At 44.0% G+C, this 15,652-nt stretch overlaps 1 protein-coding gene across 1 annotated transcript; it reads left to right on the top strand.

Moving 5' to 3' along the window:
* Nucleotides 1–2,925: 2,925 nt before the first annotated feature.
* Nucleotides 2,926–15,145, top strand: CRHBP (corticotropin releasing hormone binding protein). Its single transcript, XM_087430338.1, has 7 exons — nt 2,926–3,181; nt 3,456–3,629; nt 3,935–4,092; nt 5,568–5,778; nt 7,730–7,878; nt 11,343–11,460; nt 14,427–15,145. The coding sequence occupies exons 1-7, from the start codon at nt 2,926–2,928 to the stop codon at nt 14,579–14,581; spliced, it is 1,221 nt and encodes a 406-aa protein (XP_087286464.1). The 3' UTR covers nt 14,582–15,145.
* Nucleotides 15,146–15,652: the final 507 nt, after the last annotated feature.

Below are 15,652 nucleotides of genomic sequence, written 5' to 3'. Positions count from 1 at the left end.
TTCCCAGCATTTCAGCATTATCAGTCAGGAAAGGGAGAAGGAAGTTCTTCCAAAGCATGGATTGGTGATGTTCTCTGTTGACGTGATTAACGAAAGAAAAAGTTTACTATTACAGGTAGGGAATCCTTAAAGGAGTCTTGGGACCCACCCTAGAATAGAAAGAGACTTGGGATTATGTAGTCCCTTTGCTGCTTCTGACACCTCAGTGCATAAGCCACGGCAGACTCCGTAAGTTTACACGTGGCTGTCACAATCACATCCTAGGCCATGTAGGTGACTACAGAGTCCCCTCCGAGTGCTACTTAGAAGGTATCAGTGTGCACCTCTTCAGTCTCTGCACAATGCAACCCCTCTCCCACGTTTATGGATTGAATGTGGGTCTATACTGTGTGGCCACCTTGACCTTTAGCACTAACACTGGTAACAGTTTGCTCTGGGGCTTTGGTAAAGAAAAAATGTCTTGATCCTACCTAACAAAAAGAATGTCTTAACCCTGCCTAACAATAGTTTGAAACCTAAAAAACACCGATTAGGGATTGTATTAACATCAATTTTGGAGAGGTTGTCTTGAAAAATATGGAGAGAAACTAAAATGTGTACAGGGAATGGAGGTGAACGTACAGACAATTTCCAGCCAGCACGCTTGGCGACTCTGAGTTTACGAAGAATGTATTTCAAAATAAGCAGTCAATGTGGTTGAACAAATAGCTTTCAAATATTAAGCTAGCTGTTTGGATGACTAAATCAGTCTATGAAAAAAAATTATCTTCAATCTTCAGACAGAGACCTCCTTATTGTCCAGAAACTTTCTTCTGTCTAGTCCAGATCTTCCATTGCTTGTGCCTGTTTTCAATACTTGTGCTCATAGAGAATGGCTCCCCGGCTTTTCTGTCCTCCAGTTCCATCTTCTTAGCTTTCCCCACAGGTTCTAGTTTTCATCCTTTAGTTACTCTTAATTAAAAACAAAAACAACACAGTTTCCCCTGGCCTAGTAGATATTTGCCAAGCTGGTGAAAATTACACCTTAATTTCCCCACATAGGATTTGGTGGTAATGAAGTTCATCCGTAGGCTATAATTTGTGGATTGTTATGTTAAAGAGGCTGTCACCCAACTGTGGTTATGTTTGCCCTCATCCATCTCAGCTCTTCCTGCATGCAGTTCTTGGGGAGGGAGCAGCATGAGTGCATGTTGGGAACATCATTGTCATCCATGCGTTTGTGTGTGTGTGTGTGTGTGTGTGTGTGTGTGTGTGAAGGGTCAAGTTGGAGAAGAATGTCTCCGTGGTGATGCTAATAAAGCCAGACCCCCAAAGTGGGATAAACGGGGGTCTCCACGCTGAGTGCTGGGCTGAATCTTGGAAGCAGGCCAAGGCTCTGGCTGGGTTAGTTGGGAAGGAGCATGGGCCAGTGGCACACGGAATGAGTATGCCTGAAGCTCACTCCAGGCACCAACAGGGTGGGAGACAGACCTGAAGATGGTCTGGTGTATGTGAGGCCAAGTAAGTTGGTGTTAGAAAATTTATTTTTCTCCTCTTTTATTCCTCTCAGGTTTCTTTATACCCTTTCTAAAATTTAGACACCTGAATAGTCCTGGGATGGGGAGAGGGACATGGTAGGCAGTGTTCATGACCTTTGTGTGCCTTCCCGTCATGTTTGCTGTGGTCCGAGGACTTGACAAAGTCGGACTATGGTAGGAAGGCCCCCTTGTTAAACAACTAAGAGGCAGCCCCTTCAGAGCTCAGAACTGTCTGAAATATGAAAACGTCAAGTTCTGACACCACTAGCAAATTACTGCTTAATTCTGAGTATTTATAAACCAAAAATATAACCATTTCCTTCAGTCAAAGAGGAGACCTGTATTACGGTCTCATTATCTGTAATAATTTATTAAAATTATTAAACAAAGAAAGTTGTAGGTAGAACCATGTTTTCCGTCAGGCAGAGGTAAAACAACATGAAGTTTTCAGGATTTGTAGTTGCTTTGCTTAGCACATGGATTGGGAAGGGGAGGGAAAGCTGCGTGTGGAGTATCCCCATATTTCCCACAATTTTGGACATAAAGGAGAAGCAATTCTCTTCTCATCTAATCAGCAAAGATAAGCTTATACTTAGCTTATTTCTGGATCTCTAAATCATTTGTTTAGTCTTGTAAAATTGTCGACAAGCAGTTATAACAACGCTTCTCAGCAGTTCTTTCTACCGGAGTGTTAAAGTAACCCAGGTATTTGAAGGCATGAAAGGGAATGACTTCATTTCTCAGTGGTTCTGATGGACGCTAAGGTCATAGCCGCAGTTGCTGGCCTGGGAGTGTGTCCATCATGTACATATTCAGGCTAAGTGACAGAGCTCAGCTAAAATCTAGAAGTCCACAGATGCCAGAGTTAGCTTTCCATTAAGGAAATGCTTACAAGAAACTAGACCAGGATAAAGCAAAGACTAAGGGACAGAAACCAAGCTTGAGTCGCTTTATTGCAATATTCTGCAGAATCAGCTTCTGCTTAGCTTCTCTTTGGAGCTGAAAACACCTCAAGTTTCTTCCTGACATCCATGAGCAATTGTGTGAATACTGTATTCTCTGACAATTTCCAGTATGATTCCATCCAAGAGTATGTGACAAGACTGCATGACAAGGTTATATGTGTTTGGGTATTTTACGCATGTGTGTAACTTTGTCACTTTGCTTTGTAAAACCAAAAATTCACTGAATATCCACAGGAGAAGGTAATTCAGCATTTGGCAGGTCAAGAAAATGCCCTCCCTTTTTCTTTATCCTTGCCTCCTTCTTTCTCTGACACTTGAGTTCACTGAGTTGTAAGTGCCTGAAATCATTCTTGGTGAATAATGCTGGGCCACTCTGGAAATTTGTGGCTGAGAGCTGGACCCTCGTCATCGCCACGCACTTTGTCACTGAGACAGGGTAACCCATGGTTACTGAGCTCAGATCAGTTAAGGGGCAGAGAGCCTCCCCTCCTCACCGCTCTATAAAAGAGACCCAGCAAAGGGACCCTACCGGCTTCCGGCTCAGCCTGGGCGAAAGCGTGGGAAGCGAAGCCCGAGACCTCGGGAGCAGAGCACACCAGCTGCAGTGGCCAGGCCAGCATGTCTCCTTCCTTCCAACTTCAGTGCCACTTCATTCTGATCTTCCTGATGGCTCTAAGAGGGGACAGCCGGTACCCAGAGGTGAGCGAGCCCGGACTGACCCATCACACCTTCCGTGCGTGAGTGTCCAGCCTTGGGCGGTGGGCAGGTTGCCTCAGCGCTCAGTCGTTATTGGGGTTAGCTCTTTCTTCCCTATCTTTTGCGCCCCGTCTTCACTGGACTAGTCTTCCTCCCTGCCTCTTCCTCCTTCCCTCTGGCCCCTGGGGATACCCTAGTCGGATGGAAAGGGTCTAACACCTTCCCGTCTTCTCTGGACCCGGGAGACATTGGTCCCATCACTTTATTCTCTTTGCAGCGGGGCAGGGAGGGTGCCCCGCCCCTGGTCCCCTTTCCCACCCCTCGCACTTTTCCCGTCTGACCCATCTTCCTCGCCAGCTGCGGGAAGCGGCGGACCACGACCCTCTCCTGCTCCTGAGCGCCAGCCTGAAGCGGGAGCTGGCGGGGGAGCCGCTGTACCGCCGCGCCCTGCGTGAGTCGGGGCGCGGGGCTGCGGCCGCCGGCAGCGGGGCGGTGGGGAGGTTGGCGCTCCGCGCCGAGGGCGGGGGGCTCCGGGGCATAGCCGGGAGGCGCTGGCCAGGGCGGCCGGGGGCGCGATTCCCGTCGCTAGGGCTCGGTCCGAGGAGGCGCGCTGGGGCGAGACGGGGTGACGCGCCCCGGGGCGCGGGAGCCAGCGCAGCCGAGGCTGGGAGTCCGGGCGCGGGCGCTGCAGACCCGGGAGTGGGGCGCGCGGAGAGGGCTGCAGCCCGGGACCGCTGCCCCGCTCCCGTCCCCCAGGGTGCCTGGACATGCTGAGCCTCCAGGGCCAGTTCACCTTCACCGCTGACCGGCCGCAGCTGCACTGTGCCGCCTTCTTCATCAGCGAGCCCGAGGAGTTCATCACCATCCATTACGACCTGGTCTCCATCAACTGTCAGGGCGGGGACTTCCTGCAGGTGAGGCGCCCCCGCCGCGCGCAGCCCCAGCTGCGGGGCTCGGGAGGGGAGATCGGCCGGGTGCTGCGCCCAGCGAGGGGCTGCCAAGCATGGGGAGCCGGCGACACTCTCAATGAGACACTCTGCTGGTGCCTGAGTGGGACGAGCGCGCTCCGGGCCCCCCATGCGGCGCCATCCTCGCCCCACTCCCCAAAGGGCCGGTGCCTTGGACGTTGCAGTGGTTTCAGTTCCCCTCTGTGCGCTTTCGGGGCCCGGGCGCTTTCAAAGACCTAACACGCACGGAAAAACGCTGTGTTGCAATCTGGGGCGGATGAAAAATGATACAAACTAACTACCACGAGCGCTCGGAGCCACAGTGCGGGCCAGTCCTGGTTGGAAGGCTGGCCCCACGCGTCTGAGATCTGAGCCCGCCCCGCTCCTGCTGGTCCCTCTCTCCGTGGAGCTGTTCCAGGCTTGCAGAGGCTGTCTTCAATGCCTGGGTGACCCGATTTCGGAGTAGTAGGGCACTGGCTGCTGGGAAGGGTGCTCAGAGGGAATCCAGTTTGAGGCGGGTGGGAGGGAAGGGAGGACAAGCTCGAACTTCACAACATCCCCTCTCCCAGTCGTTTCCGTAAGTCTAACAGGACAGCTAGTGATGGCTGACGGAGTTCTACGGTCCAATTAAAATGATCGTGATTAAAACCTCCAAAGTGGAATTATTAAGGAACCTGTCAAACAGGTTAAGAGGAGAACTGGTCTGGTGCAGTAATCTGCAGCTGGGTGGTTGGGAATTTTGCTAATGTGAACTGGGTTGGGCTCATTAAATTGGAGACTTGTGGTGATTTTGAGAGTAGAGTCAGTGGACTCTGACCTATTGTCTAACTGCAAACTTTAATAAGCAAAGAAAAAAGTCTTAGGTGGGCATACCAGCCATCACTGTCTGAGTGTTGAAGCAGTTCTTGATATTTTGATATGTCATAAGAGTAAAAAAAAATGAGGAAAACGAGCATACATAACCATTGGCAGGTAGGTAAATTTGCTGCTCAAGTTTTCTCTTTTACTGTCTATTTTTGAGATATTTTGTTCATATTTCAATGCATGTTGGAAAGAGAGGCACTGAAACTCAAATTACACTTTTGTGGAATTCTTCTGAAGGTGGGATATGTGGAAAATATGACTCAAGATAAAAATGTGTATTGTCCATAGTTTCATTTACCAAGGTGGCTGAAATTACAAAGTACAAGAAAGGCTATTTACTTTGGAAATTTTAAGTTTTATATAGGGAAAAAAAGAAATAATTAATTAATAATATTCCTTGCAAACAGCCGTCACTGTAACATATACACAAATGGGGAGAAAGCTGGCAGGGGCATGTAGGCTGTCACTTCCTCACTATGGCTGAAGGCCCATTGCTGGGAAACTCCTTCCCCCTTTTCCACATGCCTATGACTTCAGGAGTTGATGGAAGTGCTCGTCTCTGTATTTTATGTTGGAAGGTATTTGATGGTTGGATTCTCAAGGGGGAGAAGTTCCCCAGTTCCCAGGACCATCCTCTCCCCACGACTGAACGGTACAGGGATTTCTGTGAGAGCGGTGGCATTGGAAGGAGTATCCGATCCTCCCAGAATGTGGCCATGATCTTCTTCCGGGTCCACGAACCAGGAAGTGGATTCACATTAACCGTAAAGACGGATCCCAACCTCTTTCGTAAGTGGAGTCCCTATCTCCTCAGTCGGAAGGCAGGACTTGGGGGGGGAGGGGTCGAATCTGCTTTTCAAAGGTAGTGTCATTGTGCAGACTTAAGAAATTTGAAGTGAAGAATGATCTGAATGGACATTCTTTTGTAATTAGAAATGACCTAAAGGATATCTCCTATTCATTATTAGGAAAATCAAATCACAGTTTTTATTTCCCAGGCTAAGTAGGATACTAATTTATGGTGGGTAGAATTCTATTTTTTCTCCAAAGTCTTATTCTGATCTCCTAAGGTACTACAATGCATTCAGTGACAAACTTTAATCCCTCCTAGTCAGTCCATTGATCTAGGATAAGCTGAGGGTCAGATATTAAGTTGCACTCCTAGAGATATTCAGGCAATGCTGAAAGACTGCGTATCAGGGATATGGGTGGTGGATTTCCTGCCCTGAGTGGAGGATTGGACCAGAAGACCTTAACGTTACCTTCTGATTCTGAGTCCACCACTCTAATTTAGTTCATTTCCGATGGAAACACACATAGATGCTATAAAGTGAAAAGCTCAGGCCTAAAACATATTATTTTAATCAAAATGAGTTCATTCATTTGCTTATTTTTTCCCTCTTAGGAGAAAAATCTTTTTAAAAATCAGGAAAAGAAAACACATCATTCATTTTTGGTTGCATACAATAGTATTAATATTAACAATTCATGTGGTTGAAGAATGGGGCCTAGAGCTGGCCTGGTGATGTAGTAGTTAAGTTTGCGTGCTCCACTTTGGTGGCCCAGGGTTCTCAGGTTCGGATCCTGGGCACGGACCTGCACACTGCTTGTGAAGCTGTGCTGTGGCAGCGTCCCACATACAAAATGGAGGAAGATTGGCACAGATGTTAGCTCAGGGACAATCCTCCTCACCAAAAATAAATAAATAAACAAATAAATAAACAAACAATAAAATAAAAAAAAGAATGGGGCTGAATCTGCCAAGGAATAATATACTGACTGATCTTCCAATTTTTATTTACAAAAACCAAAAGATTTTTTGAAAGAAGCGCCTCTCCACCAAAAGGCTGTGTCTGAGGACTGGAGCAGAATAATCCTAGAGGACATAGGGAAATGTGTCTCCTGTGTTTTATTTTTTTAGAAATTGAAAACCTAGAATCATCAAGTAATTTCAGTTCTTTTTGAAATTAAGTGTAATTAAAAATATAGATAGTAGGCAAGAGGTAGTTCTGATCTCTTCTGATCAATCAGAAACTTTTGTCCCGTGATTGGCAAAAAAAAGCACAAATTCTGATGCTTCTAATTTCATAGCTAGAAGAATAAATTCATTGTAAATCTAAACTTGAAATAAAAATCAAAAAATTTCAGAAATTCTTGGGAGTAAATTAAACGTTAAAATTTATCTTTTAGTCAATTTACCACTTAACACCCAGCAAATATTTATCAGACGTAAGCCTGCTTTCTATTTTTCTCAGCCTATTTTGTGACTGTTTTATTATTTACTTATTTTGTTACTTAAAAAATAACATTATGGCTCCAAATTCAATGAGTTCACACAGACAGGGTTTGAGTTCTGGCCTCAGCATTAAGCCCTGATTCATCCAGACTTCCAGCTTGAAATTGGACCCTGGTTAACTGAAGTGTTCCTAGAGCTTCTACCAGTTCGTATTGCTTGTTTGGTTATTAATTAATGTCTTATGATTGTTAGAAACAAGCTGACCCCCTGAGATTAAGATTAGAAGCCCCCTTGCAGCCCAGATCCTCTTGACAATATCAGATGTTGCCGGTGATTTTCATTCCCCAACTCCCTCCTGGCTCCAAATTGCCTCTGTAATGTGTACTGTCCTCCAGGCCACAAGGCCCTAGACCATGAGTAGGAGGCTAAAATAAGGATAGAATAAATTTCTATAGAAACCCAGCTTGCCAAGTAGTGAAAATGTGATTTTGTTTTTCTACAAAGCCTGCAATGTCATTTCCCAGACCCCAAATGGGAGGTTTAGCCTGGTAGTTCCGCATCAGCACCGAAACTGCAGCTTCTCCATAATTTATCCTGTGGCGATCAAAATATCTGACCTCACTCTGGGACACTTAAAAGGTCTGCAGTTGAAGGTGAGTTGCTTACTTGCTTCCCAATCATTCCCTAAGGCCACAGCTTTATCGGCGCGGAAGTAATCACACAGGGCAAACTGGAGTGGTGGGACCTTCAGTGGACTCTGCAATCTCACATGAGCCTGTCCTCGGGGCTTTAACTAAACCCACTTCCACTTCCACTGTGCTGCACGTTGCACACTCAGGTGCCCTTGCTGACGACTTGAATACTTTTCCTGTGACGTAAGAAATGTTTTCAACTCGTAAAGTTGTGGCATATAATTACAATTGAACTCTCTTGTACTTGCCTCTTTCACAAAAATTCCCTCCTAGCAGAACCTAGTGTGAGTCATCTACACAGCTGGTTTTCTGATTATTGGAATTTTCTTTTGACACGAAGGAAGTGTCTCATTGACAGAACTGTGTTATGAAGGAATGCTAAGTGTAGCATAAAATACAAAATTGGATTTTTATATTGCAAAATACAGTAAAGTTTGGAAGTTTTTTGCATTACATTTAATTCGGTACATTTTGCAGCAAAGTGTTAGCTGAGAATGCCCATCCACTTGTTCTCCCAGGAACTTCTGTGTGGGCTTGACAGTTAATGCTGTGAGCTTCACCACATTCATTTGCACGGGTAGCTTCTACCCCCTGAGGCCTCGTTTGCTTTTGCCTTCTCATCTGCCTACGTTAAGATAGCTCATGTATTTGCTGGCATCAAAGATGGTCCGAGTTCCTAATCAGACAGATTTCAGTGAAAAACAAATAACTAGGACCAGGACTGAGAATTTCCTGTAAGCCCTAAATTCATGGGCCAGTGCCTACTTTTTTTACTTGGACCTTTGTGGAAGAATAATCTTTTGATAAAGACCAGGATAAGTGGATGTCTTTGGCATAGGCTTATTGACTTGCGATTGTTTGTATGTCATTCTCGGTGCATAAAATAGAAGATGACAGTGTGCTAGCAAACTGGGAAATCTGCACTTTAGTTATTCTTGGCTATGAGGAGTAATCCTGGTGTTTCCTCCTTAAAAAATTTAAAGTCTCTAGTGTCCTAGGCATCTATTCTTTTATAAAATGTTTTTTGAGCACTTACCATGTGCCAGGCACTATTCTAGATGCTGGAAATTAGCGACGAACCAAACAGGTCCTGCTCACATGGACCCTGCATTCTAGTGGCCTGAGACTGGCAAAAGTGTAGTGTATTTCAGATAGTGGTGAGTGTCCTACAGCAAATGAAGCGGAGTGCTGTGACAATGGCTCGGGACAAGGGAGCAGAGGGAAGGCCCGGGAGCTGCCTGAGATGAGGTGGTTGGGAGAGAAACCTGGGAAGGAGACATTTAAAGTCAGACTTGAGTGGTAGGTAAGAAGGAACCAGCAGCCACGGGAGGAGCCGGGAACAGAGGGAAGAGTATTGTAGAGGTTCAGAGGCAGGAATGGGCTTGCTGGGTTCCAGAGATGGAGAGAAGGCAAAGTAGAGGGGGAGTGGTGTGAGACAGCATCAGGGAGATGGGCAGGGCCAGGTGTGGAGGGCCCAGTGGGCCATATGAAGGAGTTTGAGTTTATTCTAAGTGAGGTGGGGAACCACTGAAGAGCTTCAGGAGGAAAGCGACGTGATCTGACTTACACTGGCTTCCACGTGGTGAATGGGCTGTGGGGGCCACCGTGGTGCAAGGAGAGCATCTAGGGAGAGCACCTGTCACAGTCTAGGCAAGAGATGCTAGTGGCTTAGTCCAAGGAGGCTGAGCCTCAACAAAGAAACCCGGGGGATCACTGTTGAGGAGCTGAACCCCAGAGAGATCCCTACACAACTCAGCTTCTGCCCTTGTTGCTTCTGCCATCCTTTATAAGAATAGCTGAGAGGTTTGGGAAGAGGAGAGAAAGTCACTGAACACCAGGAACAGGTGCACCCACCTTCCTCGTTTCTATGTTTTGTTCCCCACATTTCAGCTTCTGCTTCTTCCCATCTTCTTCAACCCCATTTCTCTCTCCTGAGCCTGCCTTTTTCCCTTCACCACCTCCTGCTGAAATTTGGAACCTATAGAACCAAGTGGAAAGTTTCATCTTAAGAGATGTTCCGCCTATCCTCTACTCAGGGGAAAGGCAGTTATGTTTTTTTCCTTCGCCCCTAAATAGCTTATTCAACTCTTCATTGAGAACATGAGCTCTGCACACAGTGGGGCTAATTAACTCTCTATTTCATCATGTGATGAAATGATGTGTAAAACACTAAGCATAGAACCCAGCACGCAGTATGTGCTTTAAAAATATATCTGCCCACCTGCTTCCTTTCATTAGCCACACAGTTGCTGTTATAATATTTTCTAATTTGTGGTTTAGTTCTAGTTGCAGTTCAATGTCTTCTAAGTGTTTGAGTGTGTGTGCTTCTGTGTGTGCATGTTTAGAGTTCTCTGTTTTAGATTTTGGTCCCTATGTGGCAGGGTCTGTCTGGTTAACTTCTGAGCACCGTGCCACATCCCCCGAGGTCTCTTGAAGAGTATGCCTCAATGAAGGCGAGGGTACCAGGGAAACCCACTATAGAATGTGTAGGGGACAGTGCAAAATGAAAAGGCAGGGGCCCTTATTTAAAAATTATCAAGAATTTCAAGATGGTGACCACAGAGCATTAAACCAAGCACTCGGCCCTCATAAGTGTGGGGTTTGTGGGCATAGGGGCCAGCCCTGACTAGAGGTGATGGCTGGCCTAAAGTGGAACATTTGGGACCGAGAGTGTCCGCTTTATGTGGGAAAGTGAAGCACAGGAATTGCTGTGGAGGAGACGGTGTGGGAAGGATGAAGGGAAGCAGAAACGGGTGGTTGCGGTGGATCACACAACGTCTTAGAAGAGACTCTGGTTTTAAGTAGCTTGGAATAAATTTGTTTTAGTTGGAAGGAGAAAGACGATGGTAACTCTAGCTAACTTGAGCCCCAAATGAGGATTCTCTTTTTTCTTCCATATTCTTATAATTAATCTAAATCTTTATCAGTAGAAATGATAAAGATTTGTCTAGCAGAAAAAGTCCTACATAAGGAAGAGGGAAAGAGATGAGTTGAAGGAAAAACTGATGTGAAAGCCCTATTTATAAAAACGCTGACTGCATGCGTTAAGAAATTCAAATAATTCAGTATGTATGTCCAAATAATTGAAAAAGCATAGCATTTTCAGATTCAATTTTCATACGTCTTATATGGAGTTTACAGATTGCCATTTCATCATACCAGTCCTAGAGCTTATAAAAAACTTTTTTAAAAAACACGCACATACATTTAAAAAAATGATTACCCAACTGGTTTAGAAAAGCAATTCTTGGGATTTTTTCTCTTCTAGATGTCTTCTAATTTCCGGAGTCCTGGATGTTAAATTAAATGGCCCTGCCAGGCTGTCTAGGGCTGATTCAGTGAATTCACCAACCTGCCATTGGTGAAATGGCTTGACTTCCATAACTGCTTTAAATATATATCTCTCTGCTGCTTTCTTCTCTCAGAAACCCTCAGCAGGCTGTGGGGGAAAAGGAGACTTTGTGGAGCTGCTGGGAGGAACTGGACTGGACCCTTCGAAGATGATGCCTTTAGCTGATCTCTGCTATCCTTTTCATGGCCCTGGTGAGAGTTTTCTTTGATCATTACTTATGTGCATATCAAGATTATTTCCTTAAATAAAACAACCCAAACTTTTTATACATGGGAAGGCAAGTTCCACCAAAAAAACCTTCAACTTTGCACATGGAGCCCGTGTGAGGATTACATGTGAGTCTATGTGCAGTATCCAGAATGCGTTACGGCAGTACCCGACACTGGGAGAGAAACCTGGGCAATAACAAGGACGTGCGTTTAAGGTTGGCCCTAAGTAAAACCATGGAAAAGACAAGCTTTTTTATTCTGTGCTTTCTGCACCTTCTTGAAGGTCTCTGCTTTCATTCTCTAGAGACTGAAGAGTTTGTTTACTACCTGAAAACTATGGTTCAAGTAGTAGATGTATCATCAATTAGTAATAGTAAAATAATGAAGTAATAGCTAAATAACTTTTCCATATATAAGTATATATGTGTGTATTACTCATAGGATAGAAATTAAAAAGTGATACACTTTACTAGAACTTCTCAGAACTACTGAATGTCTCCACCTTCCGGCAGCAAAACCGGCCTCTGAAAGGCCACTACAAAAATAGAAGTAAATCCTGAAATCTACAAGCGGTCACCTGTAAGAAAAGACCAGTTTAGTGCACAGCATGCCAAACAGAACCGGATCGTCTCTGCTAGGGATCAGTGAGGATTTTCCCTTTGCTTATGCTCAGGTGGGGTGAGGGAGGGTGGGAATTGCTCATCTCATGACCAGATTAATTAATGAAGTCCAAGGCGAGAGGGAGAGGATTACACAAAACATTTCTATTAAGGTCAGTCTCGTACCTGTACTTTAGATGCAGGAATCAGAGATTATCTTTAGAGACAAAGGTAAAACAGAAGAGGAAGAACAACAGTCTCGAATCTCATGGCGAATTCTTATCATAGCCCCCTTCCTCTCTTGTCACCACAGATCACTAACCAACCAGGTAATGAAGCTGCAAATCAGACATCCTTTTGATCAGCGGTTTCCTGTTTTAATTAAAACCAGGTCTGCCCACTAGTATTCTCTCTCCCGGAGCAAATGCTGAGCCCTTAATAAACAAAATATCTCTGAAATAGAATTAATATGTACAGGTAAACACCAAGGCCTGCTATATAGTCCATTGACCCCAGATACACCTGTATATGAAGTTTCAGATGAAATGTAAGGCAGGACTTGACCTAAGGCAAGCTTTCTAATCAAGGCAAAGGCAACAGATTTCTAAAAACTCACTTTGGTAAAAACTCAGGGCTTCTTTTATGCTAATTGACACTTGAGCTCTGGTTTAAACTGTCAGTGCATGTGGCTTCTCTGGCCTTTTGCATGTGTTCTCTAAGGCACTGGATCCCTCCATGCTAATGGAGGACACCTGTGGGGAGAAGCATTTGAGCTGGGTAAGATTAGATTAGGACTAAAGAACGCCCATGCCTTAAAGTTTAGAGAGTTGAAGCCAGAGTAATTTTGGTGCTCGAATTATATGACTTGAATTAGGTAAAAGGGTGATACTTGGGCCAAAGAACCACTTTTGCCTAAATTATCTAGATAATTGAAACCAGTCTTAAGAGAATTTGAAGGCTTGAATTATATGACTCATTGGTTCCTTTTAGACTTCCTTTTTTTCTTTCATTCACCATGTTTCCATGAGCCTCCTAAGCTGCTCAGACAATGAAGAACTGTTAGGGACTCTGCCCTTTAAATTGGATTTTATTAGGAATTATGTCAAAATAATTAATAAATAATATGCACATTAACTAAAGGAAAGAGGGCATGTTACGTAGATTAAAGTTCAGAGTAAGATCAAAAAAAAGAAGACCCTCCAAATCATTTAAAGAAAGCTAAGTTTGGACCTCCTCGTGGAAGCTTATCCTAGACTCCCTGGTGCTGATATTAAAATCATTATGGGATTTATATTTATTATGTCTCCAAATTGACTTTTACCTCAATAACTATCTGGCTGTTTTACTTCATTTAAACCCAGGTGCATGTTTGTGAAGTACCTGTTATATAATGTTAATGCTAGTGTTTCTCAGAATTTAGGCCTTATAGAGACAAAGTGGGGGGAAAAATTGAGAAAATTAGAACGGCAGAAAAGATTATTGCGGGGCAGATAAATCTTGCCTCAGGAACCAGCTTGAGGCTGGAAAAATAAAATAAAAGTAATTTTTAATAAAAATAATATGAGTTTCAATATATAACTGCTCACGCACATCTGCACTAGATGCTTATACAGATAATGAATAAGATTGGATTTAAGAGAACTAAGGCCATCAAAAGGCATTCCATATAAGAAGCACAGAAAGAATGAGAGAGAAAAGGTACAGGTGTACAATAGAACAAAAAGGAATATATTCAGTGTGTATCTGTACCATACAAATGATTTTTTGTTTATATGTAAAGCAGAATTCTTATCTAGGCTCAGAAAACAATAAACAGGTGATCTTTTGGTCTACATAAATATCCAGCAGTACATTCCATCGTCTAGCCCTGCCCACTAGATACCACTTGCACGCTCAGATGTTATGACAACCAAGAACTGCCCCTGCAGATTTCCCACCTGTCCCTGGAGGGCGGTACTGCCCGCCTGAGAACACTAAACTAGAACAAGGGTGTAGTGTGGACAGACCGCTTGCCTTCACCTGCCTTTACTGCCGAAGCCTTATAGGTAGGAGAATAAGAAAAGGGCAAGGAGGCATCTTCTTGCCTCTTTCCAGCCAGTTTTATTTGGCTAACAGTGTTCTTGCACGTGAGGAGAAAGGCTGAGTTCAGTTTCCTATTCTACAATTAGTTATATACTATAACAAAAATGAAAACAAAAATGTTTCTCCTGAGGGCAGATGCATGGTTGGAGGATGTGAGGGGAAGAGACATCCCCTCGCTTTCTTTGTGTTTAAATGATCTCGTCGACAGAAGGTTTGACTGTGGTTTCTAACCTGCTGGGAAACTTCTGCTTTTTCCCTGAATTGCAGCCCAAATGAAAATTGGCTGTGACAACACTGTGGTGCGCATGGTCTCCAGCGGAAAACACATCAATCGCGTGACTTTTGAGTACCGCCAGCTGGAACCAAATGAACTGGAAAACCCAAATGGAAACAGTATCCGGGAATTCTGTTTGTCTATCTAGTCTTTGAACAACCAACCCAATGATTTCCATGCTGCTAGCTAAGTGACTTTTTAATGGCTATTGTATATGCATAGGGTTTTGATGAGCAGTTAGTTAAAAGCCCTTCATACCAGTCACTATTCCCAGCCTTGAACATACGTCTCTCTCTCACACACACACACACACATTAATTTTTGTACCTTGCTTCTTTTTCATTTATAATATATAAATGACCACATAGCAGAAAATAGTAGTAGAAAAACAGTTTTCTGTAATCTTTGGTAGGCTACAAATCTGAACTGGTAAGACAAGTGCAAAGCTATGTGCAATAAAAAAATTCTCTCAAGGGAAAATACTACAAAGAAATGAAAATGGTGGTGTTCATATCAGTTTTATAACAGAAAACAATCGAATGTCTGTGTATACTGAAGTAGTTGTATCTGTTTATTTTTTGCTTACTATTCTGTTTACAATAGACAATAGTTGTAGCTATTATATATTGATTTGTAACAACTTGTTTTTAACAAAACTTTGTAGCATGGAAAAAATTTTCCATCCACAAATACAAACATGAATAAATATATTCAGAATGTCGGCACCTTGACACTGTACTTTGTTTTCCTGAGCAGTCCCCTCCTTATTACCATCAGAAATAACGTTCTCACGTGGTAGGTACAGAACCAAATGCTGAACTAAATCATTTTCAACTCCTTAGGACTAGTAGAACTCTGGGTCATTGAGGCAGAATTATTTAGAGCTGTAGAGTTGGAGCGTTTGTATAAACGTCACTCACAGATTGGTCCTGACAGGGAAGCAGGATGCAGGGATCCCTTTTCCACTGTCCTCCAAGAAAACAGAACACACGTCTTTGTCACAGCAGGTGTACTTTTCAACAGGGACAGCAAGGACTGTACAACTCTCATAGACACAATTTGCAGAAATCTGAGTACTTCTTTGGTACTGAAGGCAGTTTACTGTTGATTGAGCCCTGTGCATGTTTGGCTTGAGACTAAGCATGTGGTCTGTAGGAGACACTTTGGGGCAAAAAATGAGGTCCTGGGCAATAAACGAAATACTCCTAAGTGAACCCTT

Source organism: Ceratotherium simum, chromosome 4 (genome assembly GCF_057802395.1).
Source record: "Ceratotherium simum simum isolate JZ-2026a chromosome 4, ASM5780239v1, whole genome shotgun sequence".
NCBI classification, from domain to species: domain Eukaryota; kingdom Metazoa; phylum Chordata; class Mammalia; order Perissodactyla; family Rhinocerotidae; genus Ceratotherium; species Ceratotherium simum.
This window is presented reverse-complemented; position numbering and strand designations above follow the sequence as displayed.